Here is a 13,872-nt window from a genome sequence, read left to right on the forward strand (position 1 = left end):
CATACATATTTCCTGTTCTATCAGAGGAGAGGACCCATTAAAAACTATACCCGTTTTAAGATGAGCAGTTAGCTGAGAAGACATGAGGAATCATAAGTCCAGGAAGAAAGAGTAAGGTAATGGGGAACTTAATGTGGGAAGAAACGTCATAGGACATGAAGACATTTGACTCCTATTTAGCTATGAAGAAAGAAAAAGTAGTACTCTTTTCTCCACCCATCTGGACACCCCATCTTCCAACAAAATAATGTGACCAACATCCTACTATGTAGGAGAAAATTTACGAAGACCTAGAACATGATATAGTAGAGAGTGAAATATTCATCCTATTCAGTAAATTTAGGAGTTACAGATATCTGGGACAAAGGGAAGCAGGGGAGAAAACCCAAATCTTCTGAACAGTCTGGCACACATAAGAGAAATAATTCCAATTTCCGGAGTAACACTATTAATTAAAAGTATTAACCCATTAATACATACAAAATAGTTACACAAAATAAAAACTGAAAAGTTACCAGTATTTGAAATGAAAACTGAGAATGTAATCACTCACTTCTAATAACTCTGAGACAACAGGCAGAACTTCAGGATTACAGATATCTATGGAGTCATCCCGGTATGTCTTCTTTTTATAACAGATATTACCCAAATGTAGTATTGCTGAGAGAAGGGAGAAAATCCTGTGAAAATAAAACCATAAATTACAGCTTGCTTATGTGACTTCTCTTAAGCTTATTTCACTCTAAAATTCTAATGAAGCAAATTAACCAGTACAAATACAGAGTATTCAGTCTTCAGATAAATAAGAAATATGAGGATAATAATCATAACTACAATTTCTTGAGTGTTTACCATGTCGGGCACTGTGCAAAGTGCTTTATATAAATCCACTTTAAGAACTGTATCTACATCAGATATACAGATACAGTTGTTTGAAGGGGACTTTTTTCTTTTTGTTTTAAATTTTGTTTATTTATTTTTGACTGTACAGGGTCTTCATTGCTGCACAGGCTTTTCTCTAGTAGTGGTATGCAAGCTTCTCATTGTGCTGTCTTCTCCTGTCACAGAGCTCGGGCTCTAGAGACTGCAGGCTTCAGTAGCTGCGGCACATGGACTCAGCAGTTGTGGCTGCCGGCTCTAGAGCACAGGCTCAGTAGTTGTGGCGCACAGGCTTAGTCACTCCATGGCATGTGGGATCTTCTCAGATAAGGGACTGAACCCATGTTTCTTGCCTTGGCAGGCATATTCTTTACCACTGAGCCACCAGGGAAGCCCTAAAGGGGACTTAATATTGTCTGAATCTTCTGTGGTGTTTCAAAAGTCCATGACTTTCTAAGTGCTTTTTATCCTACCTGAAATGTCCTTTCCCTAAACTGTCTATTTCAGATCTACTGAATTAGAGATATCAAGGGAACATTTCATGCAAAGATGGGCTCGACAAAGGACAGAAATGGTATGGACCTGACAGAAGCAGAAGATATTAAGAAGGGGTGGCAAGAATACACAGAAGAATACAAAAAAGATCTTCACGACCCAGATAATCACGATGGTGTTATCACTGACCTAGAGCCAGACATCCTGGAATGTGAAGTCAAGTGGGCCTTAGAAAGCATCACTATGAACAAAGCTAGTGGAGGTGATGGAATTCCAGTGGAGCTATTTCAAATCCTGAACGATGATGCTGTGAAAGTGCTGCACTCAATATGCCAGCACATTTGGAAAACTCAGCAGTGGCCACAGGACTGGAAAAGGTCAGTTTTCATTCCAATCCCAAAGAAAGGCAACGCCAAAGAATGCTCAAACTACCGCACAATTGCACTCATCTCACATGCTAGTAAAGTAATGCTCAAAATTCTCCAAGCCAGGCTTCAGCAATACGTGAACCATGAACTTCCTGATGTTCAAGCTGGTTTTAGAACAGGCAGAGGAACCAGAGATCAAATTGCCAACATCCGCTGGATCATGGAAAAAGCAAGAGAATTCCAGAAAAACATCTGACTATGCCAAAGGCTTTGACTGTGTGGATCACAATAAACTGTGGAAAATTCTGAAAGAGATGGGACTACCAGACCACCTGACCTGCCTCTTGAGAAATCTGCATGCAGATCATGAAGCAACAGTTAGAACTGGACATGGAACAACAGACTGGTTCCAAATAGGAAAAGGAGTACGTCAAGGCTGTCTATTATCACCCTGCTTATTTAACTTATATGCAGAGTACATCATGAGAAACGCTGGACTGGAAGAAACACAAGCTGGAATCAAGATTGCTGGGAGAAATATCAATAACCTCAGATATGCAGAAGATACCACCCTTATGGCAGAAAGTGAAGAGGAACCAATAAGCCTCTTGATGAAAGTGAAAGTGGAGAGTGAAAAAGTTGGCTTAAAGCTCAACATTCATAAAACTAAGATCATGGCATCTGATCCCATCACTTCATGGGAAATAGATGGGGAAACAGTGGAAACAGTGTCAGACTTTACTTTTTTGGGCTCCAAAATCATTGCAGATGGTGACTGCAGCCATGAAATTAAAAGACGCTTACTCCTTGAAGGAAAGTTATGACCAACCTACATACCATATTCAAAAGCAGAGACATTACTTTGCCAACAAAGGTCCGTCTAGTCAAGGCTATGGTTTTTCCTGTGGTCATGTATGGATGTGAGAGTTGGACTGTGAAGAAGGCTGAATGCCAAAGAATTGATACTTTTAACTATGGTGCTGGAGAAGACTCTTGAGAGTCCCTTGGACTGCAAGGAGATCCAACCAGTCCATTCTGAAGGAGATCAGCCCTGGGATTTCTTTGGAAGGAATGATGCTAAAGCTGAAACTCCAGTACTTTGGCCACCTCATGCGAAGAGTTGACTCATTGGAAAAGACTCTGATGCTGGGAGGGATTGGGGGCAGGAGGAGAAGGGGACGACAGAGGATGAGACGGCTGGATGGCATCACTGAGTCGATGGACGTGAGTCTGAGTGAACTCCAGGAGTTGGTGATGGACAGGGAGGCCTGGCGTGCTGCGATTCATGGGGTCGCAGAGAGTCGGACACGACTGAGCGACTGAACTGAACTGAACTGAATTAGAATCCTTAAAAGAAAGGTCTTAGAATTTGTATTTTTCTAAACAAAGTAACCAAGGTGATTTCTTTATTATTACATTTTTTAAATGCTTTCCCACATCATATTATACTGATCATCATATTATAATGCCTTTTTTAAAAACAGTAATGGAGACCACTGGACTATATGATCTAATATTAGGCCCTTACTGTGAAACATCTACATCTCAATTGTCCTTCCCTCCTGTCTCAGAAGAACACATGCCTCTCTTCCAGCCAGTAGATAATCCCTATACTTGGGCTCTACATCTCATGAACTCAGTTTACTCAGGGATGTTATTATACCTATTTTCTGTCTCTCACCTAAACTTGACAAGAACTTTCTATGAAAGTAAGCTCACCTGTCTTTTACTTTAAGCAACCCACCCTTACACCCCACATTGTTTCCTTCCCTTCACAACAAGCGTCATAAAGCAACAGTTAAGGAAGGTACATGGAGAGGTTTGGGGGGCACCATGAAGTCCTGTAATAATATGCAAATGTTTATGGATTACATTTTTAGGAGGAAGAGCTCTAATTTTCAATAGATTCTCAAAGAATTCATGACAAAAGAAAGCAATTCAAAACAAGTCTTTTACAAAAATAAATTTCCTAATTCTAAGTAATGCTTAAGATGGAAAAGGCACTAGATCAGGAATATTAGAAAATTGTTTCAAAGGATCTCTACTGGGGGTAAAGGAATACAATAAATAAACTCACTGTCTTCGTGTCTTGGGAAGAAATCCTACCATTTCCATGGCTAGTTGTAAGCGTTCAAAGTCATGCCTCAAATCTTCCCCCTCCACGGTGAAGCAATCCTGCTTTTTTAAGAAAAATGGAAAAGAAAAATCAAAATTACCTATTGAAAAGCAACCTAAGCCACTCAGAAATATAGTAATTTTAGATAAGCATACCTATGCATATTTAGATATCATCAAATTCATTAGACTCTTATCCTACTACAAGCATGCAAACCAAACATATACCTACCTAAATACCAGTATGTTAACTTTTCCCTCTTCTTCACAACCACCCAAGCAAGGATCTCAAAAGTAACTTACAATAAAGAGCTAGCAAGAGTCATAAAATGTTCTGATACCAAGTTTGATTTTGAGTGGTTCTGAAGAGTCTTGGAGATGCGAAGCATTTAAGAGATCAATTGCACATACAAATGTTATTTATTCAACAAATATTTAATAGATGCCTACCTATATGCAAGATGCTGAACTAGATCCTGGGACACAAAAATGTATTTTAGAAGAGACATTAATTTAGTTGAGAAGAGGAGCCTAGACTTAATATAAAGATGTTTATATTACACCAACATTAGCTATCACATAAATAGTTCCTAACAAATAATATAAATAACATGGCAATCAGCAAAATAAAGATATATATGTGAAAGTACAAAAACTTTCAAAAGAACCCTCATAATATAAGCCAGTAAAAACAGTTATGGACTACCAGACTAAAAAATATTACTCTTCTAGAGCAACTCTTGCATTTCAGTTCCCCCAAAAGTCAAAAGGTAATACTGTACCATTTGGTAATACTATAAATCTTTAAAACAATTAAAAAAAAAAAAGGCTTTACCTGCCTTCACTATGTGTTCTCATAGTCCCTTTACACTTATATTTTCAAAAACCTCCTCACATGTATTTATTTTTTAATGCCTATCTTCCTATGAAATGTTGTTATCAAATAGTCAATGAACACATGAACAATTATTTGTCTCATTTACTGCAGATTTCCAATATCAAGTCAGTGCTAAGAAGAAAGTAGGAAATTACTGGAGTAAATATACAATCAATGAATTATTTAACTGAATGAGACATTACTTTTAAAGAAATAAACAAAGTGCTCATCTATTTTTTAAAAAGTACTTATTAAGTATCTACCATGTACAACCTGCTTTAGGGACTATAAAAATGAATATATATAAATAATAAAATTTTAAACACTGTCTTAAAATGCTATTAAAAATAATTCTATTCTCTATAGAAAGGTACACATGGATTTTAAATTCACTTTAAGGAAAGTTCTGACTATAAAATTTTTGGTAAGTAATTTTAAGACATATTTCTACAGACATGACAACATCCTAACCCACTAAAAAATTTTAAGTTAACACATTTTTCTCTTTCCTAAAGCTTTTTAAAAGCTCTTTCTTTTCTTCCCCCTAAAACCACAAACAGCTCAGTCATTTTATAATTTAGTAAAAATTTTTCTGTAACAAATAAGTGGAGGGAAAACAACCTATGCTTCAACTTGTGTAAACTCAGTAATACAGTAATGATTCTCATAAATGACAGCTGCTCTTATCTACCTCAAGAATGAATAAAACAGTGTGGATAAAATTTTGAGAGCATAAATTGAAAAAATAACTAAAATATAAATACATTTATACCTGCTGTTATCTATAATCAAATGTTCTTCAGAAATATAAGACCAAAATCGTAATGAACTTTTAAATACTTGTATTTAACATGAACTTCCTTGATGACAATGGTATTAGAAAAACTAAGGACAGATTAATCTACCAGACCAGAAATACCATTATCTTAATCTGGGTTCATACGGATGCAAACCTTGAGACCAAGATTCAGTACAAGTAGCATTGGAACGTAGGGAAGGCAACGTTGCCTAAATAGAGTACAATATTAAACTAACTACCAAGGTGGGTAACTGGACTTTAATTCCAAAGTAACCTCTGGGAAACAGTATAAAAAATAGAAAGGTGAAGGAGCCCTAACACTTATATATCACCTCTCATCAGTTCTGGAGATAAGCTGTTAATTCCTAGGTACTTTTACAGGACCAGGCAAGAGCCAAGGCCTTCCAGGATTCTAAGAAAAGCTTTTAAGCACCAGATACAAATACTGGCTGTTGGAGGTCATTCAGAAAACAACAAAACAGTAAAGGTCAAAGAATGAGGTAGGGAACTAACCAAAAACTGTTAAAACCCTTTCCACTGAAAGAAGACAGTTGATTCCTAATGTCAAACTCAGCTCAGGCTCTAGTCTTATGTGATAACATGCCACCGCACACTCCCCACAAATACACCAAAATATTCTTTCAAGCTATCAGCACTTTTCCCCTTTGTATGAGATGATGACAACCCTTTCTTATAAGTACCTACAACAAGCCTGGCATGTAGGAAGTATTTTGAGGGAGAGAAAGTGAAAAGCAAAATCAAATTACACACGTTTCTCATATGCTGTCTGTATTTCTTAGAATGCTATTTATAAAAATTATATTTTTATAGCTACTAGTTGATAATATAGGATATAAATCTGAATAATTGACTGAGAGTTAGTAAGGATGGCAGCTGCTGCGCACTAAGCACGGCGGCGGCCGCAACCAGCGGCAGCGGAGAGGAGCTACCCCACGTCCGAGGTCAGGGGGAGAAGCCGGGAGGACCCCATGCCCAAAGGGCGGTGGCCAGGAGGAGTTACCCCACGTCCGAGGTCAGGGGCAGCGGCCGAGAGTGCCAGGCTGCGACGGCGCGGGAACAGCCGAGAGGAGCTACCCAAGTCCGAGGTCAGGGACGGCGGCCGGGAGGAGCTACCCCACATCCGAGGTCAGGGGTGGCAGCCCAGAGGAGCTACCCTGCGTCCGAAGTCCGGGGCGGCGGCCGAGAAGAGATACCCGCGAACGAGGTCAGGGGCAGCGGCCGGCAGGGAGGAGCTACCCCACGCCCCAACGCCCGAGGCCAGGGGCGGCAGCCGGGAGGAGCTACCCTACGCCGGAGGCCAGGGGCGGTGGCCTGGAGGACCAAGCCCACTCCGGAGGCCAGAGGCCGCGGCAGGGAGGACCAACCCCACGTCCAAGGAGCGGTGGCTGCAGCAGGCACAGAAGGGCCTAGAGTAGCTATCCCACGTTGAAGGTCAGGAAGGGCGGCAGTGAGGGGATATCCCTTGTCCAAGGTAAGGAGCAGTGGCTGCGCTTTGCTGGAGCAGCCGTGAAGAGATAGCCCACGCCCAAGGTAAGAGAAACCCAAGTAAGATGGTAGGTGTTGCAAGACGGCATCAGAGGGCAGACACACTGAAACCATACTCACAGAAAACTAGTCAATCTAATCACACTAGGACCACAGCCTTGTCTAACTCGATGAGACTAAGCCATGCCCGTGGGGCAACCCAAGACAGGCGTGTCATGGTGGAGAGATCTGACAGAATGTGGTCCACTGGAGAAGGGAATGGCAAACCACTTCAGTATTCTTGCCTTGAGAACCCCATGAACAGTATGAAAAGGCAAAATGATAGGATACTGAAAGAGGAACTCCCCAGGTCAGTAGGTTCCCAATATGCTACTGGAGATCAGTGGAGAAATAACTCCAGAAAGAATGAAGGGATGGAGCCAAAGCAAAAAGAATACTCAGCTGTGGATGTGACTGGTGATAGAAGCAAGGCCCGATGCTGTAAAGAGCAATACTGCATAGGAACCTGGAATGTCAGGTCCATGAATCAAGGCAAACTGGAAGTGGTCAAACAAGAGATGGCGAGAGTGAATGTAGACATTCTAGGAATCAATGAACTAAAATGGACTGGAATGGGTGAATTTAACTCAGATGACACTGCGGGCAGGAATCCCTCAGAAGAAATGGAGTAGCCATCATGGTCAACAAAAGAGTCCAAAATGCAGTACTTGGATGCAATCTCAAAAACAACAGAATGATTTCTGTTCATTTCCAAGGCAAACCATTCATATCACAGTAATCCAAGTCTATGCCCCAACCAGTAACGCTGAAGAAGCTGAAGTTGAACGGTTCTATGAAGACCTACAAGACCTTTTAGAACTAACACCCAAAAAAGATGTCCTTTTCATTATAGGGGACTGGAATGCAAAAGTAGGAAGTCAAGAAACACCTGGAGTAACAGGCAAATTTGGCCTTGGAATATGGAATGAAGCAGGGCAAAGACTAATAGAGTTTTGCCAAGAAAATGCACTGGTCATAGCAAACACCCTCTTCCAACAACACAAGAGAAGACTCTACACATGGACCTCACCACATGATAAACACCGAAATCAGACTGATTTTATTCTTTGCAGCCAAAGATGGAGAAACTCTAAACAGTCAACAAAAACAAGACCAGGAGCTGACTGTGGCTCAGATCATGAACTCATTATTGCCAAACTCAGACTTAAACTGAAGAAAGTAGGGAAAACCACTAGACCATTCAGGTATGACCTAAATCAAATCCCTTATGATTATACAGTGGAAGTGAGAAATAGATTTAAGGGCCTAGATCTGATAGATAAGAGTGCCTGATGAACTATGGAATGAGGTTCGTGACATTGTACAGGAGACAGGGATGAAGACCATCCCCATGGAAAAGAAATGCAAAAAAGCATAATGGCTGTCTGGAGAGGCCTTACAAATAGCTGTGAAAAGAAGAGAAGTGAAAAGCAAAGGAGAAAAGGAAAGATATAAGCATCTGAATGCAGAGTTCCAAAGAATAGCAAGAAGAGATAAGAAAGCCTTCCTCAGCAATCAACACAAAGAAATAGAGGAAAACAACAGAATGGGAAAGACTAGAGATCTCTTCAAGAAAATTAGAGATACCAAGGGGACATTTCATGCAAAGATGGGCTTGATAAAGGACAGAAATGGTATGGATCTAACAGAAGCAGAAGATATTAAGAAGTGGCAGGAATACACAGAAGAACTGTACAAAAAAGATCTTCACGACCCAGATAATCACGATGATATGATCACTCATCTAGAGCCAGACATCCTGGAATGTGAAGTCAAGTGGGCCTTAGAAAGCATCACTATGAACAAAGCTAGTGGAGGTGATGGAATTCCAGTGGAGCTATTTCAAATCCTGAACGATGATGCTGTGAAAGTGCTGCACTCAATATGCCAGCACATTTGGAAAACTCAGCAGTGGCCACAGGACTGGAAAAGGTCAGTTTTCATTCCAATCCCAAAGAAAGGCAATGCCAAAGAATGCTCAAACTACCGCACAACTGCACTCATCTCACATGCTAGTAAAGTAATGCTCAAAATTCTCCAAGCCAGGCTTCAGCAATACGTGAATCATGAACTTCCAGATGTTCAAGCTGGTTTTAGAAAAGGCAGAGGAACCAGAGATCAAATTGCCAACATCCGCTGGATCATGGAAAAAGCAAGAGAGTTCCAGAAAAACATCTATTTCTGCTTTACTGACTGTGCCAAAGCCTTTGACTATATGGATCACAATAAACTGTGGAAAATTCTGAAAGAGATGGGAATACCAGACCACCTGACCTGCCTCTTGAGAAATCTGTATGCAGGTCATGAAGCAACAGTTAGAACAGGACATGGAACAACAGACTGGTTCCAAATAGGAAAAGGAGTACGTCAAGGCTGTATATTGTCATCCTGCTTATTTAACTTATATGCAGAGTACATCATGAGAAACGCTGGACTGGAAGAAACACAAGCTGGAATCAAGATTGCTGGGAGAAATATCAATAACATCAGATATGCAGATGACACCACCCTTATGGCAGAAAGTGAAGAAGAACTAATAAGCCTCTTGATGAAAGTGAAAGTGGAGAGTGAAAAAGTTGGCTTAAAGCTCAACATTCAGAAAACAAAGATCATGGCATCCGGTCCCATCACTTCATGGGAAATAGATGGGGAAACAGTGGAAACAGTGTCAGACTTTACTTTTTTGGGCTCCAAAATCATTGCAGATGGTGACTGCAGCCATGAAATTAAAAGACGCTTACTCCTTGGAAGGAAAGTTATGACCAACCTACATACCATATTCAAAAGCAGAGACATTACTTTGCCAACAAAGGTCCGTCTAGTCAAGGCTATGGTTTTTCCTGTGGTCATGTATGGATGTGAGAGTTGGACTGTGAAGAAGGCTGAGCGCCGAAGAATTGATGCTTTTGAACTATGGTGTTGGAGAAGACTCCTGAGAGTCCCTTGGACTCCAAGGAGATCCAACCAGTCCATTCTGAAGGAGATCAGCCCTGGGATTTCTTTGGCAGAAATGATGCTAAAGCTGAAACTCCAGTACTTTGGCCACCTCATGCGAAGAGTTGACTCATTGGAAAAACTCTGATGCTGGGAGGGATTGGGGGCAGGAGGAGAAGGGGACAACAGAGGATGAGATGGCTGGATGGCATCACTGAGTCAATGGACGTGAGTCTGAGTGAACTCCAGGAGTTGGTGATGGACAGGGAGGCCTGGTGTGCTGTGACTCATGGGGTCTCGAAGAGTCGGACACAACTGAGTGACTGAACTGAACTGAACTGAAAGATGCTGAAGATCATTTAAGAAAAAAGAATATAAAAAAACATAGCCTGATTTGAATCCCAATTACATTATTAAATTGCTTCATCACCACGGGGGAAGTCACTTAAATTCTGAGCCACTGTTGTTTCTTGTGTGAAAGGTAATCATACTAACTACAACCAGCGGTTTTATAATGATCAAATATAATATGGATGGTAATGGTTTTTAAATGGAAAAGCATTTGCAAAGGAAGTTGTGCAGCATGCAGAGACCTTCGTACTGGACTGGCATAAAGCCAAAAAGGCAGAATTTGAGGGAATGACCCCAAATGTATAAACTGTTGGACAGTGAATAGCAGTAAAAGTGTTATGCTGTAGAAATGCTTAAGATATGGAGGATGTAAATATTATGGATTCAAAGGTTCCTGTCCAGTTGCATAGGATTCCTGCAGCAGGTCTACTTCATGGGAAAATGGGAGGTCAGGTACAATACAAATGGTTGGGTTCCTATAAAGGCAGTAATGACCAGGAAAGCTTGGCCTCACTGAGAATATGATGTTTTAATCCCTTTGCAGCATGGTGTTCAGTATCCTGAGACCCATTCTGGCAATTCTCACTAAACTCGCCTGATAGTTGGACCCAACTATTCAAAGTTTAATTCAGAAAAATTTTAAATTAGGTGAAACTGTTTACATTGAAGTTATTCAGAACCAGCTTTAAGGTAAAATGATTAGAATAGATAATTATCATTTAAAGAAGGGAAATTAGCATTTACCATATATCTTCTACATACCAGTCAATATCAGAGTCACTTGCCATATATAATCTTTAAATTCTCAAAATACAAGAAGTTAATTATGCATATGTACATTTTATTATACCTATATTTATAGGAAAGAAAATAGACTCAGCAGTTAAATAAGTCACCCAAATAACAGAGGAGGTTACACCAAAATCTGTTCTAAGTCCTCTGCTATCTTTCATGAAACACTAGTTGCTTGAGCTTGTTTTATTAATAGGTGATTTAATCCCTTTTAAGGAATTAATACAATGGGCAACAACAGGTCTCTTGTTAAAAGCAGTTTTCTTACTTAAGTTCCCCTTGGGATCACTTATACAATTTCATACAATGTATATTAAGTAATATAGCACAAACGGCAGAATCCTCCTTAATCCTCTCTTCCCATAAAGCTAGTCACATAAGTTCTAAAAACTCAGAGTAAAACAAGTTTACTTTGCCCCCAAATATGACATAAGGAGGTGCGAAGAGGAAAAAATTAACCAAAAAATCCTCAGATAGACTACTTGCTTCCATTAAAATTACCTTGCAAGAAAAAGCAGAAAAATTAAAGTTCCAATGATAATAGATTTGAAAATATAATAAATAAGAGGATAGTAATGAAAGTAATATTAAGGGAGTAGGAGAGTATGGCTACAAATTTCTTCTAAAAGGAAAAGATGGATGATAATGCTTTCAATGGTGGCAGCAATAGTGGAAACATTTACAGTGTGCTTTATATAGAAGGCAATGGCACCCCACTCCAGTACTCTTGCCTGGAAAATCCCATGGATGGAGGAGCCTGATAGGCTGCAGTCCATGGGGTCGCGAAGAGTCGGACACAAATGAATGACTTTGCTTTCACTTTTCACTTTCACGTGTTGGAGAAGGAAATGGCAACCCACTCCAGTGTTCTTGCCTGGAGAATCCCAGGGACAGGGGAGCCTGGTGGGCTGCCGTCTATGGGGTCGCACAGAGTCGGACACGACTGAAGCGACTTAGCAGCAGTAACAGTATTAAGCATTAAGCAATACATTAAGCTCTGTAGATGCACTAATTTAATACTCACAAAAGTTAAAGACCATTATTTTCCCCTTAAAGAGGGGATGAAAACAAAAAGACAAGTCACCTGCTTGGGTTCTCAAAACTAACAAGTAGATGAGCCAGTTTTCTAATCAGGTCTACCTACTTCAGAACCTAAAAATTCTTAAGCATTACTTAGACTGTCTAAATAGCAGACCAGCTGACAATCTCACTGTAAGCTCTGTACAGGCAATCAAGTCTTATATTCACTATATGAGTTTCCCAGTCTCCTACCTACTTCCCAATGAGGTGCACACAATCAACTGGCACACTAAGCAAAAGATTAAAGCTTCTCAAGAGAAAAAACAGCATAAAATTCTTCTACTAAAAATTATCAGTATCTATAAATTTACTGTCTAAAATTTATTTTCTAAAACATCAAATCTGAAATTACAAACTACTTGATTATGAAACGGTACTGCAATTAAACTGAAGGAAAAATTACTAAATCTACTCAAAATCTGATAGTCTTGCAATTAGCGGAGTTTGTAATCACATGCAGTGAGAATTAAAGTGATAGTTATTTAAAGCATGATTAAGACATATTACGTTTCCAGGAGGAGTAGTTAATACATTAGTTCATTAGTTAATGAATATATAGATGAGTGTGTGTTTTCAGCCTTTCACATCTGACCTAGTTGCAAACTGAAGTAAAGGAAAAAGATTTTTTTATGTTCTATTTACAATTATAAAGTTGTTTTTATAAATTATAACAAATAATGCTAAATTTACCTACTCATTTTATATTACATCATATATGCCTTTAAATCATACTTAATTTGAAACATAAAATAATCTTATTTAAAGGAATTTCAATTCTTAATTTTTTAGAAAATTACATAGAGGCTATAGCCTCTCTTGCTATTAAAAAAATGCATGCATTCATTATGTGAAGACTGTTAACAGACACATAAAACAGGAAGGATGCAACTTTTTAAAATAAACAATAAATACTACCCATAATAGGAAGATAACTAAACTACCACATAAGAATTGAAATAAATAAATAAATGTCAAGGGAAAAAAACCCTATGGGTTATAATGATCCATAACAATGCTGAAATTAGGAATGCAATCAATGTATTATTTTTCAAAATAAATACTGAATATAGTCCAAATATAGCCCCCCAAAATCCAAATAAGGTAAATTGTTTTTAATCAATAAACCACACATACACAAAAAAGTCAATTCTAATAAAATAAACACTGATTTATCTTCTTTGCTAGATTCTTTGTTTGTATTTCAGCTGACTTTCTTCCTAACTAAGTCACAAAAAGGGTCCTTTAGCAGGAACACAGGATACTTAGGCACTTGTACTGACCGGCTCAGAGTCAAAGCAATAATCATCCCAGCTCTGTCTGAGGGGTTTCTTTGTTATCTGAAAGTAAGGCAGATTAGTTAGGTAGAAGTAATGATTTTTACACTCTTCTAATGATCTCTTAGATGTAGTGTTCGGGTAGTACCGCCATTATCCAAAGAAAAGTTATTTTGTATAGCAGCAGAAAACAACTAGATAAACATTCAGATTCTGGGAGTCATATATTATTATAACCAATCCATATTTGCTATTGTTCAGTTACTCTAAAATTTGTAATAACTGTTGAGTCCTATAGTCTGCAAATACTGACCCTAAGATAAGAATATGTATAATATGGCCAGTAATTACAAAAAGATCTGG

At 39.1% G+C, this 13,872-nt stretch overlaps 1 protein-coding gene across 16 annotated transcripts in view; it reads right to left on the minus strand.

Annotated features, from left to right (window-relative positions):
- The window catches only part of MYO9A (myosin IXA), a 256,411-nt gene that overhangs the window by 167,544 nt on the left and 74,995 nt on the right, over positions 1 to 13,872 (minus strand). For 7 of the 16 annotated variants that reach the window (XM_027553116.1, XM_027553115.1, XM_027553120.1 and 4 more), the window contains exons 6-8: positions 13,516 to 13,572; positions 3,820 to 3,920; positions 554 to 680 (exon numbers count right to left, since the gene is read on the minus strand). In XM_027553116.1, the coding sequence (XP_027408917.1) occupies positions 554 to 680; positions 3,820 to 3,920; positions 13,516 to 13,572 (285 nt within the window). The remainder of the gene's footprint in view (positions 1 to 553; positions 681 to 3,819; positions 3,921 to 13,515; positions 13,573 to 13,872) is intronic. The other 9 variants (XM_027553121.1, XM_027553119.1, XM_027553117.1 and 6 more) reach the window with 3 other exon arrangements.

Source organism: Bos indicus x Bos taurus, chromosome 10, assembly GCF_003369695.1.
Source record: "Bos indicus x Bos taurus breed Angus x Brahman F1 hybrid chromosome 10, Bos_hybrid_MaternalHap_v2.0, whole genome shotgun sequence".
NCBI lineage: Eukaryota > Metazoa > Chordata > Mammalia > Artiodactyla > Bovidae > Bos > Bos indicus x Bos taurus.